Source organism: Terrapene carolina, unplaced genomic scaffold (genome assembly GCF_002925995.2).
Source record: "Terrapene carolina triunguis isolate 2854851 unplaced genomic scaffold, T_m_triunguis-2.0 Scaffold93, whole genome shotgun sequence".
NCBI lineage: Eukaryota > Metazoa > Chordata > Testudines > Emydidae > Terrapene > Terrapene triunguis.
This window is the reverse complement of record NW_020664444.1, coordinates 20,557,039-20,572,338: the sequence shown is the minus strand read 5'-3', so window position 1 is coordinate 20,572,338 and position 15,300 is coordinate 20,557,039. Positions and strand designations below refer to the sequence as shown.

The following is a 15,300-nucleotide window of genomic DNA, read 5'->3' as shown; positions in this document are numbered from 1 at the left end:
CACTCTATTTATATGCCTGGATATTGCATAAACGTATTTTGCAGTCAACTTCCTACTTCTTCTTATCAGACCCAATTCAGTATAACATAACACAAAGTAGATACTTAACTTTAACTACTAGCCTTAAAACAAAACAAAGTTTCTTCATTTTTTTGCTTGTTTGCATCAAAAATGTTAAAGAAAAAACAAAAAACATATGCCATCAGCTGGCAGACCAGTCCTTTGAAAATATTTTCACACTAAATGAAATAGTAATATTATAGTACCATCTGTGGCAGAACTGGAGATAGACCCCAAATCTCCTGACACCATACAATGCTCTTTAACCAGGGCTGCCCAGAGGATTCAGGGGGCCCTGGGCAAAGCAATTTCGGGGGCCCCTTCCATAAAGAAAAGTTGCAATACTATAGAATACTATATTCTCGTGGGGGCCTGGGGCAAATTGCCCCACTTGGCCCCCCCCCCCCCGCCCCGGGCGGCCCTGTCTTTAACTATTAGGCCATGTTTCCTCTCCACTTTCAATTTCTGATACACCTTTTACTTGTTCAAAAGCAAGTTACATTTGAGGCTACTTGGTTGTTTTTAAAATGTCAGTGTGTCACTATTTTACATTTGTAGATGGGATTTTTGTCATGTGATGACACTGAAAACTTAATTTTCAAAATGGCATAATCTCAGGATGGACAGTTGTCTACTAACTTGTCATTTGTGTGCACAAATATCTGCTTTGTGTATGCAGTCACAGTAATTGCACTTCTGCATGAGCCACACAGTTTTTCACAGGACCTCAGATTTTGCTTGTTTGAAAAGAGGTCCTGAAATATTGCCAACTTTGTTATATTCTGCTAGTTTGCTACTAGAGCTGGGGGGTTCTGTCTTCACAAAAATTTCACTTTTCGTTGGAAAAAAAAAAGTCCTCAGTTTTCATGTTCTTGGGTTGTTGGTTTTTTTTAAATCACATTTTTCCACAGAAAAACGCTTTCCGCAAAAATTTTCATTTAGTTGAAAAAACAATTTTCATCCAAAAAATCAGTTTTTGAAAGAGAATTTTTGACCAGCCCTATATTAGGAGGCCTTTAACACAATGATTATCCAGAATGTCAACATCTGATTACTGTTTGACTTCTTCTTTTGTATATATCCCAAGTCAATATGTACATTTTTCAGTCATCTAACTGCTGCATCATCAAAGCTAGCAAGGTATTGCAGTCTACCCTCCAATCTTGTGATTGTGCACTCCTGCACCACATGTTTCATCATCTGCATTGCTGCCTCACAGTCCCACTGAAGAGTGGGCTACGCCAAATTTCTGCACTGGGCAGTCACTCTGGCTGTTCCAGTATGCAACATGGGATGCAGATCCTGAACTACACTTAACAGGCTGCTAACAGGTGGATGTAAGTTAGGGCTTCTGAAATTCATCTGCATGCCTGTCTCTCTATGCCAGAGTTGCTGCCACTCTGCAAGGCCCTAGCCCATGACCCTGATATGCCATTGTTCATCCTAGATTGGCACTAGACTGGCAGTACTGGACATGAGTGTGTGAATAGCTGCCATGAAAGGATGTTGCAAAGTCAATCATAGCAAGTCAGGAGGAACTGCAGGTGTGGGTGTTTTCTTCCAGGCAGATCTTCTTGTAGGAAGTGTGAATTGTATATTTACACTATTGGAATCATTGTCAGCCTGGTGTGCAGCAGGTTGCGTTCATCCATCATAGCCCTCCCTGCAGTTTTAAGGGTAATGGCAAAATTTTGAGGGAGATATATGAGCCAACACATATAAATTAGATGTTAATGTGTGACTAATGCAGCCACTAACAATATGGGTAGCTGTATTCAGCTCCAAATCAATGAGATGCGTATGCTAGCTTTCCCCATTCCCTCTACCCCTCAGCCCCCCAACTGCTCCACAATATTCCACTCTAGCACATACCAGCAACAGGACTGAGGTTTGTCAAACATTTGCCTCTACTCCCCAGCTTCTCTCCTGCTAACTTCTAGATCAAGGCAGTGTGGCAGGTGATCTTTAGGGGACATTTCTTCTGCCTTCTCGTGGCGTCCCCCAGGAGTAGCATAAAGCAGAACAAACGCAGATAAAATACAGTACACAGGTTCGCATTCTAAGCCTACTGTTTTGACAAACTAACCATACACAACAGTGTGGAACATGTTATTTTAGCACACAATAGCTTTCAAAAGAATCATCCTCTTTCTAAATGTCCATTGTCCCAAATGGAAACAGTGGCTAAACACATAGTTCTTTTCAATACATTGAAACACCACTCTATGGAGTCCAAAACTTTGGCCTTTATAACATTGGCTACTTACTACAGTATAACAAAATATATCCTTCACATAAGCGCTGCCAATTCACTTGCACTTACACATTTCTGTAGTTTTATAATAAAAAAGTATAATAAAAATTATAATAAAAAAATTAAATTGGAAAATAACCCATAACTTTCCCAACTCAATTAAAATTTAGACAATTTATACAAACAATTTTCACCTTAGAAAAAAATCCATAATGTAGAAGTGGCTTCCCTTTTTAGTCACCTACAGCTGGGGGAATCTGCAGGTTCCCATCAATGCACTAGGAAGGTGATTGACTACTTTAGGGTGAGTTATTACTGTGGACATAGGAACTGAGATTTTGCCAGTTATAGGACAGTGGGTAACACTAACATAACCACTTGTTTCACTATGCTGTCAGAATGAGACTTAAGAATAATAGTGGGAAGCATATTCCAGAGATGAGGACCATAGCTTCAAAGATTTTGCATCAACGTTATGATCTTGACAAGTTAAATAAAAGACCAACTCCTAACATAGTAATCAATGGGAAAAATATGGCAAAAGAAGATTGATCCACTATGCTGCTCTCTTAAGAATTATGAAAGTTTAAAAGAAATTAACAAAAACATATAACACAAGATTTTGCAACAAGGTTTAATATTTTCCTGACTTCCAAATATCTACATTTTTAAAATATTTAGAATTGTCCACTAATTTTCTTTAATATTTCCTTGAATGCTATATTATTTGGTAAATATTTGCTGTTCACTGTCAATTGGGGTTACCAGATAGCAACTGTGAAAAAATGGGACAGGGGGTACGGGGTGGTAGGAAAAAGTCCCCAAAAACTGGACTGTCCCTTTAAAAATGGGACATCTGGTCACCTTACTGTCAATGGACTATTCAATGGTAATGCAAGTTGATGAAGGAAAATGTGGGGAGCTGTTTTGGCTTTAATCCAAAATAAGGCACATTACTAGAAGAGAAATATGGATAGTAACAATCAGTAATGGTCAAAGAAGACTTAAGCAGTGAGTATTTAGCCTCTCTGGATTCAGATATGCACAGGACAAAAGTCTGTCCTTCTCCAGATCCACCAAGATTGATGTTCAGAAAAGGAAGAATGGCAAACCAAGTAAGTTACAATCCATTGAGCTGGAGACACATGGAAATATTTTGCACTTATTCTGAAGGACTTTAGCTTTTTGTTGGATTCCTAATCTTGGCAAGTAGCAAAGCTAACTGAATGGTGCTTAGAAAATCCTTTTTCTTTAGTAAAAAGTAGTCTAGAGACTTAAGCACAGTCTTTTTCAATGTCAGAGTTCATGCAAGGTATTTCATTTTGATAGAGTTCTTATTTCTGAAACAGCTTCAGCATGGTTTGGCAGCATCAGCAAAGTGGCATTTGAAGAGATCAGAAAGAGCAAATGAATAATCGCTCAAATTAGAACACTCTTGAATAATACTTTGCTTTTAAAAATTAACCTTTAATACATTTGAAAAAAAAATTCAATGAAAAGTACATCGTGGCTATGAAACTACTCCCTGCTTTCTTGCATCATGGAACAATACAAGAGGGATGACTTCAAGGAACTTGTGACAGCAATTTTCAGTCTCACTTTGAGGTGTTCCGGAAGGTTGTAACTTAAAAGAACTACTACTATAGTAGCCATCAGCTGATGCAGTAACTTTGTACCACTTCATCTGCTCTGCATATGTAGTAACTTGTGATAGACCTATGAACCATACTCAAGTTTCAGATTTATTTGCTTGCAAAAACATATTTTAAAAGGTTGCTCATTTCTTTAACATTAGCACTGGGTAATGCCATACTGTTACAGGTTGGTGATTCTGCTGCCAAATTTTCCAGTTTTTCATAACTCCACCATAAACATTTCAAATTGCTAAAATATTTGACGTAGAAAACTGACTTCTGCCAATTTCACATAAATATTTTTCATAAAGGATTTCACTCTGTACCCTACATATGCACTCGACAGAATGTAATAGCTTCTAAAGCACCAGTTAATTCTGTTGAGTGGCTTAATCCCATTTTGTCTAAGTATGTATTTTCATGACTGATTATAATGGCACAAAAGCAATGATGATTTATCAGTTATATAATAAACATGTTTAAAATTGTTTATGTAACTCTATGATAAACCTGACAGGAATATCATGCCAATGTCTGCACACATTCCAGATTTCATTTCCATTTCCTTATTAACATGAAAAGTGAAGAAAATGAAATACAAAGGGGCAGATCCTCAGCTTGTGTAAATTGTCAGATGGGCGTATGGTATTTTACAACAGTTGAGGATTGGCACCAAAAAGTCTAAGGTACCTTTAAAAAACTAACTCAGACCCTGGTTCTGTAAACGTACTCTCATTGAGTTAAACATGGTACCTAAAACTGATAAATCTAAGAAATACAATGAGGTTAATAAAGATCTGCTGTGTTGTGCTTATATAGCGCAGTATATAAGGTACTGTCTGTTAAATGCCCAGTGTGAAGATTTCTGAAATACCCAGAAATGAGCAATGAAATAAGAAGTTGTGCATTTCCTGGCTTTTGTCTGTAACCTAGATTCTTAACATTATTTTAACATATGGGGATGAATGGTGTCGCACCTAATTGCTTTACCACTATGCACCTTCCCTGCTTGAAAACCTGATCATAGGAAGGATTTGCCTCTCCTTTTATTCAGAGAAGACCAAACAGCATATACTCCTGGGGAAATTCTGCACCACTGTGCAATGCAGAATTTTGCAGAAATTAATGTGCATGCAGAATTTCCTTTTCCTCCCACAGAATTGGGCTGCAGAGATGTTCGCTGCCACTAGGGACGCTGGATCCAGCAGAGCCCAGCTCGCAAATAGAAGACAAGGCTCGGGGAGAGAATTAGAGGGTTCTCAGCAACTGCAGTTCCCAGCATGTCCTGAAAGAATGAGGTGGTGCATGCAGGAAACTCTGTGCGAGCCCAGGACCCAGCATCCCTCTGGATCCCTGGCCTCTAGGGAGAAGGGGGTGTGAGTGTCTGGGCTGAGGGGGGCTGCGGCTGGGCTCTGCGGGGGTAGAGGGTGTGAGTATCTGGGCTGGGGGGGCCATGGATGAGATCTGGGGAGTTGGGGGTGAGTGTCTGGCCTCCTGGCTGGGAGGGGTGTGAGTGTCTGGCCCCCCAGCTGGTCTCAAGGTGGGGAGAGGGAAGAGAAACAGGAACTGGGTTGTCACAGGGGTTTCTTTAACTCTCTACCCCTCAGGAAATTTTAAATAAATTACCAAAATAATTGAAACTGGTGTGATTATATAGTGGTATTTTGACAAATAACATTTGCAGAATTTTAAAATCTTGTGCGCAGATTTTTTTATTTTTTGGCACAGAATTCCCCCAGGCGTAAGCATAGAATTGGTATATGGGAGTGCAGGGATAGATGCAGTGGCTAAACCACACACTCCCATCTTTACATCAAACCTTCGAAAGTTCATATGTGCGCCATGCAGTTAAGGCTCCTTTGATTGGGACAGGAGTGTAAATTCCCTTTGGGAGCTGGTGTATTTTTGAGTGGATGTCGATGGGGGGAAGGGGAGAATTAGGTGCTTCTGTAAAGCTCTGTACTTTGCCCTCTCAATGGTGCAGGGCAAGTGATTCCTTAGGAAGCTATGCATCCAGATTATAATAGGAGGTCAGGCTTCACCATACATAATAGCTTCACCATAAGTTGGAGCTTTTGTTCTCTCTTGATACCTGGTATTCACAGAAGGGAGAAATCACACCTAGCCTTCACCACCACCCCAAAGAGTGGTATTTATGAGAAATGCCGTTATTTATCTGGGTTCTCTGACCCTCCATCCCCCACTGGTTTTATCAGCAGATGGTATGATATAGCTTCAACACAATTGTACAATATGATCCTAGCAAAACCTATTTTCTTGGTCAAAGATGTTCAAACTGTCAGCTCTATATAGTTGTAGAAAGACATATGACATATGAAAGAAAAATTAGCTGGCGATTTAAATATACTTAAAACACATCAAGAAGTAAATCCATAATACTTTTGCAGTAGAATGCACATTGCAGATAGACAACACAGAGAAATTTTCCATTGTAGCCTGCTATTCTGAATTATGCTATTTTCTTTCACAAACACCTTGAATTTGAATACATACACACACAGAAATCTGCCCAGCAGAAAGGGAAAGTTAATCTGTGCAGGAAAAAGAGCTTTCTTAGTGGTTTGTCCAAGACACTGAAACAAGCTTGCACAGGATCTAAGAGCCACCTGAAGCCTTGCCACATTCCATACCAAATGTGAGGTGCACTTTTTGGACATTGCTTTCAATAATACACGCACATAGCACAGCTGATATAAAATAAATGAATAAATAATATATATTAAAAATAAAATAGAGCAGAATAAAACAATCCTCCCCTAATTATCTTTTTGGAGAGAGAAAAAGGGAGGGAAAGAGACACATGTGACAAATGCCTGTCACTTACTGTTTACTGCATTTCTGGAAGGTGTTCAGACGTTACGGTTGTATGAGTGGTATAAATACCTACACAGAACATTTTCTTTTTGGACTTTACAGCCTTATTAAACATCCTGTAAGTCTTACTGTAAACTTGGCTACTTTTGTATTCTCTGTCAAGTATACTGAAACAGTGAATAGGTCATAATCTGAGAACTGAATGAAAATGCCTTTTTAAATAAGAGACAGAGATATGAAATAAATGGCAGCCAACCACCAAAACTAATCCCAAATAAATGCAATAATTTAACTTTAGTTCAGTTGAAAATGCCATTTTGACAATGTAAAATACTTGATGTAATCTAATTCAATAATAAAGCATTATAAGGAATAATTTCTGATTTACAAGAACCCATGTCCTATCTCCTTTGATCATAATCATCTCATTCACTCGTATGGCAAAACAGTGATAAAATATAATACAACTTACGCAGATTATTTGCAGGTGGCCTTGCCTCCATGTTTTCATAATGTTGCACATGAACTACAATGTTTAGGTCTCTTTCCATGTGATCTGTTGTGCAAGGACCCTGAGGTCGCATAACATCAGCAAGAGCCCTGAAGAACAAAAATTAAACTCAATTAGAATAAATCTGCTGCAAAATCTATAATGCAGTTGCAATGTACTCTGGTCCTTCTAGTTCTCGATATTGTACATTACAACATATGTACTGCAGAGTCACGGTTTAATAGGGGCCTGATCCTGCTCCCATTGACATCAAAGAGAGTTTTGACACTGACTTCAGTAGGAGCAGGACTGGCACTAGGTGTATACTATAGAAGTAGCTGATCCATTACTGTGCCATAAAAAATAATTGGCCCCCTGCAAAAGCCTTGGCCTTAGGCAAAGGAATGATATGGCATGTGTTATTAATGTCTTCAGGGTTCAGTGCAAGTGTTTTCAGTTCTGTACCTCACTGACCATTGTTTGTCTCCTTTGTCACCAGATTTGGACCGTTTAATCCATTTTTAAAGAAAAAGGATGTTTTTACTAGGCACTATGCCCAGTTTAGTTTAATTTTGTGTAAAATTACATACAGTATCCTAGATACTGCATCTGGTTTATAAATTAATAAATAAATACATTCACTATGAAAGTCGAGGCAAATACAGTACAGCTCTTCCACTGAACCAGTGTGACAGGAGTTATTTTCCTAGTTGTTATGTGCTATACTGAAATATTGAACAGTAACTCCATATAAATGTGTGGGTTACAGATAGAGAAATCTTGAGCTGGATCTTGCTCTCAAAATGCAGATACAAACTTTGGTGCACATAAGATACACAATATGTTCCCTCATGTTTGTGGAAATGTTTATGCTATTAGTATGTGAGGTACAATTCTGATTGTGTTACACCTGATGATACTGTAAAAAGTTAGAAGAAGGTAACCAAAATTATTTAAAGTACTGAAGCAACATTTCAATATGAAGCAATACTTATACAGCAAGAGTAGCAGAGCTGGCTTACATAGCTGAGAAAAAGGCCACTAGCAGAGATCTCATAGGGGTATGTACAATATGATCCTGAAAGGAAAGGATTATATCACAATCCACAGTTTGAAAACAAGTTATGGCCGGAAGCTGGGAGAGCACTCCTATCTAATGAATGTATGCAGAACTTGTTTATACATAACAAATTGTTTATGTCAGCATTATAGATTTAATTCAAGAGGCAGCTGGACACATTTTTGGAAAAAGAAGAAATGCAAATGACAGATCTCACCTTCATTCTGGGAGTTCAAATGGTGTAATCTCATAGTGCAGAGATTAGTATTTCCCAAATCTAGGAGACCAGGTTTTTAGAGATGGCCTTTTCATTGCCTTTAATGTTACTGTAAATATTATTCATTATATACTCTAAATAACATCCCACATACTACCAGATTAACTGTTCCCTGTGTTTGAAAATACCAATGAAGTCTTCACCATTTCAAAGGGGGTTCAGGGAGTTAGGTATCCGACTCCTATTATTTTAAATTGCTTTTAAAATCCAAACCTTAGAAAACCTGGGCACATTTTGATTGTCTAATACTAATTCAAAAGTATGTGCTTGTTTGCTAATTACTGAATATTCAACCAGGCATTAAGAATGCCAAAAGCCAGGATAAAAGAAAGAAACCTCTTTATCTGTTTTAACAAAACATTACCTCAATTTATATTGTAGTATACGAGTAAAGGGCCTGATCTTTCGAGGAGCTGAACATCTCATGCAAGATGCTGCACACTCTTATCTGTCATTTACATCAATGAAAATTAAGAATGCTCAGCACCTCATAGAACCCCCCCCCCCCCAAAAAAAGATATATATATGTATATAGGGTGACCAGATGTCCTGATTTTATAGGGACAGTCCCAATTTTGGGGTCTTTTTCTTATATAGACTCCTATTACCCCCTACCCATCCCGATTTTTCACACTTGCTGTCTGGTCACCCTATATATATAGAAGATCAAACATAGATGACATATTATTGTCTTAATTAATATTACAGATTAAGAGTCACATTCTACCCTTTTGAGGATTTGCTCATGTAATTTTAAATGTTAGTGGATGTTTATGTACCACAATGAGAACATAAAGTACTTGGTATAGGGTACTTGTTTTTCTGAAACTGTATGTAGATACAACAGGTTGTTGGGTAGGGCTTCTCCCTCCATGCGTTTGGCTAACCTGAGTAAATATGACCATGTCTTTACTCTTTACCCATATATAGTTTTTCACTTGCTGACTTTGCTTCTGTATTGTACCTCTATCGAGGTACAATGTAGAATGGTACTATCTTATAAATATCTGAAGAAGGTGTCATTAAAGTTCTCATTGGGAAATTAAATAAATAAGAGACTTATATTGGCACTATACATATACATTCTTAATGAATTTAAGAAAATGCATACTACAGGATAAGATGATAATCTTCAAATCAGAGATGTTGTCTGTTCCCTACATTGATAATGATGGAAATCATACATATATGGAGCAATGTCTTCGACCTATCAGATCAGCCCAAAGCTATTAAAAAGTGTCACAAATCTTCAGGATATCTCTTATTGTAATATTTTGCTCTCTGGATCTATAATGCTGTTTTAAGAAGTTATAAAGCATATCTAGCCAGGCAATTCCCTTATGGCTACAAGCTTGAAGAGGTTCATACAGATGTGATTTCATGAAAGGTTAGTTGTCAGTTTTTTTGGTTCCAAAAGTGGGTCAAAGCCAATCTGGGAAATAATATCACACAAGGGATTTTAGCATTTTGGCAATCCAGACTATTTTTGTCCCCAAGCACACTCCTTTTGGAAAATCAGCACATTCTGGAGGGTGGGAAAATTCAGGTGGTTCATAAGATATTCAGGAGAATGCTTTCACACTATCACAAACATATAAGTTATAACAAAAACAGGAACTATAACAGTGCAGATCTGATTGCAGACTTTGGCCTTTAGGCCCTTTACTGCTCTTGATTTATGTGCACATCTCCCATGTGAAGTGGGGCAGTATATGATGCTGCATTTTTATTTACAAAAAATCCCTTCTGTGGAGGAGAGGTAAAGTCTATTGGAAACTCTGCAAGGATCACTTTTTGGGATTCTTTTCCTATTCACCACTCAAGGGAGATGTTTCTGTACTTGAACTGGCAGTAAAAGGATGCGGCTTTGCAGCCCAGAAATCCTGTTGAGCCTAGTGCTCTGATGAACACCAACTGCATCCTAGGGCAACAACTTGGGGAGACAGACCCCTCTCCACTGCTACCCAGCTTCCCCATCTCACCTGGCAACATAGCTCCCTCAGAAGGGAGGATACCCTACCGTAAGTCTTCCCACCACCACGACATCTACCTCCACCTTACTTCCTTTCATAGGAGATAGAAGATTCACAGGGAGAATTAATGCTCTCTTGGACACTTTATTCCTTTCTTAGACACTAGTTCTCTTTCTTTGCCTATGGATAAAGAAAACACTTTAATTCTCTTAACTTTGAACAAATTTACCTAAAGAAGACCAAGAGGTAGCATTAGGAATTAGGAATACACAATACTTTAGAATCCCATGGGAAGCATATCATGAGTGATCCTTCTCCCCCTCCCCTTATCTTCTTCCACTTTCACCCAACACCACAATCTAAAGAGAGTAATATATTAAAATGTAACAAGGGTCACACTTTGCCTTGTTTGTCTAAACTACAGGAACTACCTAGCATCCCTAAAAAGGTATGAATTAGTTTGATGGTTTTCACTGAATAAATCTGCTTACCTTGTTAATGTTTTTTCTGCATTTTAACTGACAAATAATCTATAAAACTTCAAAATGGCCATTTCATGTCAAAACAAATGTCTTCATATAGCAGCAAGCAGAGTGCAGTGTATGGTAAAAGATACCATATCTGATCATTCCAATAGCCAGGTTGTGACACCCTTGTTCACATAAGTACCTTACTTGGCTAGCAGATCTATGGACTGTCTGCATAAAGAAGTACTCCACACGATGAGTAAGAATGACACAGTCTAGCCCTAAATTAGACAACATTCTTATTCCCTACATGCATATGCAAAATTTCAGATTAAAAGTAGCTTTCAGCAATGTAATGTGATTAAAAATAAAGCTTTGCATGTTTTGGTCATTAGTAATAAAATAGGCACACCAGTATATTGTGTATTATATTTCCGATAAGTAATGCCACTCTTTCTTTAAGTGAATTTGTTTGTAAAGTTAAAAGGATTCAAGTGTTTCAGGCATCCATTAGCTAGTTAAGGAAGCTAAAGCAATAGTGTCCCTCCTTGTTAGCGATATTCTCAGCCTGGCCTGGGAGATGAGACATTGTCAAATGAGGGAATAAAAAAGCAGATCAGCTTCTGTGTGCTTCTCACTACCAGCCAAAATAGATAGCACTGGAAACCAAGCAAACTACTTTAATGAAAAATAGTAAAATCTTTAACCAGGATTTCTAACATCAAGTCCATCATTTCAACATGGCCTAACTAACTCACTCATGACTTGGGCTTTATAATTTATATGATTTTAAAAATGAGATTGTATGTTGGCAGAGCATAGGAAGCCATGTTCATTTCTTATAGACCTCGTGGGGATTGGTGCCATATAAGAAGGTAGTTATCTAGATAGGATATATAGTGTCTTACTTACTGGTACTATGAAATGTTTTTTAGCAAGTACTTATGTTTACATTGTAAAACTTTGTGCAGAGCTCTGGTTAAACAGGTTGAGGACACGGAGATTGCCGTTCATTTTAAAGGGAACCCTTAGGCAGCCTCTGAAAATCTCAGCTACTGTGTGAAAAATTAAATTAAGCATCCAAATTCCCTAGATGGTTATAAAAATCCCACCATGTATGTTTGTGATGAGAACTTTTGAAAAAGTTGTAGCAATTTCCTAACAGCTGTGGAATATCCATTGTGTGTACTGGGTGGGCGTCTGTTTATCATCCTGACTCTTGTAGGTTCCTACAACCTCTGAAATAATCCTACCTTAAGCGATCTATGAATAAAAAAGAACATGAGTTTGAACAATATTAACTAATCAGGGCAACAGCTGTCCTTTCTGAGCCCCACTTCAGCAATCTAATCTATATACAGGTCTGAAGGGGCTTAGAATGATATTCCATCCCCTATAATTCTGTATCCATAGGCTTAGGGATAGAAATATCATTTCAGAACCCTTCATACCTTTATCTGATAGAGAGAAAATAGATATATCCTTTTAGAGGTTTTTTAAACCAAATATTTCTACTACTGGAAATGTGACTAACTGATCTAACCAGAGCTGAACAGAGATGGATGCACTGTTTTCACCTTCTCTCTGTCATGTGTTTGGTTGTTTGGTTTTTTTTGCAAATGAAGTGTCTAAACTCACCTGCTGTTTTACCTGCATGTAGACACTACAGAAATGGAATGAGGCAGATGGGAATAAAGCTATTTTACCAAAGCTTTGGCTAACAGATACAGGGTAGGGTGTATAATTTTTTTCAGGATTCATGTATTCTTTTTATCAATTTAGTGGGTCAGGATTCTCAAAAGGTCTTACTATTTATACCCTGCTTAACAAAGACAGTCTCCCCAGAATTACCACAGACTCATAGTGTTGAGTTGACTAAAAATTCTATGGTCTGTTTTGTTCCTCAGTAGTAAAGATGAATCCATATCAGCCAGTATATAAATAGCAAATAATTGCTAGTGAACTGGTGATGCATTCGCAGCACTATTTTTGGTGGCTTCTCTGTTCATTTCAGGGGAGGCTGTTAATCACAAAGCAATACAGAAACTTGGACAAGAAATAAGGCTCCAGGTGTTGTCGATCTCTTGAACTATCTTTCCGAGGGTGACTCCTGAGCCAAGCTTTAAAGCTGTGACTGTGAATTACTCCATTTCTATTGACCACCAGTCAGGGAGATAGAAAACCTTCTGCCACGCTGCATGTCCGCTAGAAGGTGTCCTTGCAATTGTATTTCATTTCCAAAGTTGACCAAGATGCTGGAATCAATTTAGACTCTTTAATGGCGCTATTTGCCTTTTTTAAAAAAAATCTGCAAATGTCTTTCCCCATCTGTTTTACTTTCCTGTGTCTGGGATTAGCATAATGAATCAGACAGACTGAAAACTGGACAAATATGTTATCCCTTGATTCTGAAGTGCTGTGACAATCTGGGTGCTGGAGTATGATGTTAAAGCAATTGGGCTGTGTCCTGAGCTGCCCACCTGCCTACCCACCAGCAGGCAGCCAGTCCCTGGAGCAGGCAAGTACACAGCATGCCTCACTCTAGGTAGGGGAGGTTCTCTTTGATGTAACCCAGCCATTGCATTGTGGACACACAGAGTGTAACACACACACAACAAAGACTTTTATGTTCCATATTTGGTTACATTTTGCCTCTGTAGCAACTGGGGGGAAAAGGCTTGATATGCAGGCAGCTTGGTTACATTAAATGTTAGAATCCTTCTACAATAGGTCCCTTTTGGTCTCTCCCTCGCTACCCCCCAACCTCATTTTCAAGACAAAGAGCTCTCACACTTTCAGGGGTGGGGGAGGGAAAGTCCTGTCAACACCATTTTGCAGTGGGAGAGGGAGGGAGGGATGGATGGGATTTGTTTACATCCTTCTGTTGAGAGATAAAAACCTTGTTGGGGCTTGGCAGGGGGAACCCAGCAGACCCCCTTGAAACTGATTCAAACCCCGCATTTGTGGCTGGACTTGGGCTTTTTTGGTTTGAGACAATATTTCCAAGAACAGTTATTGGCCCTTGTCGGGGAGGGGGGCGAACACTGCAGGTTAAAAACGGGTTAGTGGCTGGGCAGTTTCGGTATGCTGTCTGGTGCTCCTGGCCGTGTGAGTCAGAAGCCGGGTCTGGGGGGCAGCCCTGGAGCCCTGCTCTCCAAAGTTGGTCTGTCTAGTCTGTCCCTGCGGCGGAGCCTGGCTGGCGGGAGTTGTTTGCTTAGCAGGAACACATGGGCTCCGGTATAGTCTCCGGGTGGGGGGAGGGGTCCCCGCTGCCTGGCGCGGCGCCTTACCTGGACATGTGCTCCCGCTGCGGTCTGTGCGCCTTCTCCAGCCCCAGCTTGGTGAAGATCCCCACCAGCACCATGACCGCCACCACCCCGCAGATGATGTAGACGATGAGGTTGGTTTTATCCCTGGTGGGGTCGTGCAGGGGGTCGTCGATGCGGGCAGGAGGCTTCCCCGTGTTCATCCACACCGGCGTCTCGTAGTTGGTGCAGGTGCTTTGATCCAGCCGGGTCTTCTTGAACTTGCAGCAGAACCTGAAGCCACAAGTGCCGCAGCAGAAGACGAACTCCCCCGAGCTGCAGTTGAACGGCGGGTCCCACTGGCCCATCACGTCGAAGTAGCCCCGGCAGAAGTCCGGGGTCGGGGGCGGCTCCGAGGCGTCCCCGTGCTCCCCAAAGCTGGAGTGGTTCCCCCCGGAGAGCACCACGATGCTGCCCAGGTGCTGCCCGGCTTTCTCCTGCGCCCGGCACACCAGCGTGAGCAGGTCCGCCACCAAGCATCCGAGGGCCAGCCGGAGGAAGCCCTTCATCCTGCCTCCCAGCCCGGCCGCCGCGAAGCCGCCGCCGCCGCCGCCGCCGCTCGAGCTGCCGGCTGCTGCGCTGCGCCAGGAGCCGAACATACAGGGGCTCGGGCGGGGGGCCACGCGCTCGCTCAGCCCGCTCGCGCCTGCAGCAGCCTGGTCCGCGCGGGCAGGGGCAGGGGCAGGAGCTGGGCGCCGAGCCGCCCCCTGCCTGGCGGGCTCCCCAGCCCCGGCAGCTCCCAGCGAGCGGAGCCAAGTGAGCGGCACTTGTGGAATCGAGAGTGGAGCGTGCGGGAGAAGGGGAGCGAGGAGGAGGAGGAGGAGGAGGAGTGGAGCGGGGTGGAGGGGGCAGAGATGAGAGGAGGGCTGGGGGGAAGGAGCGGTGGGGCTGGGGAGAGCGGGCGGGGTGAGGTGCGGGCTCCGCAGAGCAGGGGAGAAGCGGGCG

At 41.0% G+C, this 15,300-nt stretch overlaps 1 protein-coding gene across 1 annotated transcript in view; it reads right to left on the bottom strand.

Annotated features, from left to right (window-relative positions):
* Nucleotides 1-14,879, bottom strand: part of SHISA9 (shisa family member 9) — a 250,137-nt gene extending 235,258 nt beyond the window's left edge. Inside the window, exons 1-2 of the mRNA XM_024194182.2 lie at nt 14,341-14,879; nt 7,256-7,383 (exon numbers count right to left, since the gene is read on the bottom strand). Of these exons, the coding sequence (XP_024049950.1) occupies nt 7,256-7,383; nt 14,341-14,864 (652 nt within the window). The 5' untranslated portion in view covers nt 14,865-14,879. The remainder of the gene's footprint in view (nt 1-7,255; nt 7,384-14,340) is intronic.
* Between the last annotated feature and the right edge of the window lie 421 nt (nt 14,880-15,300).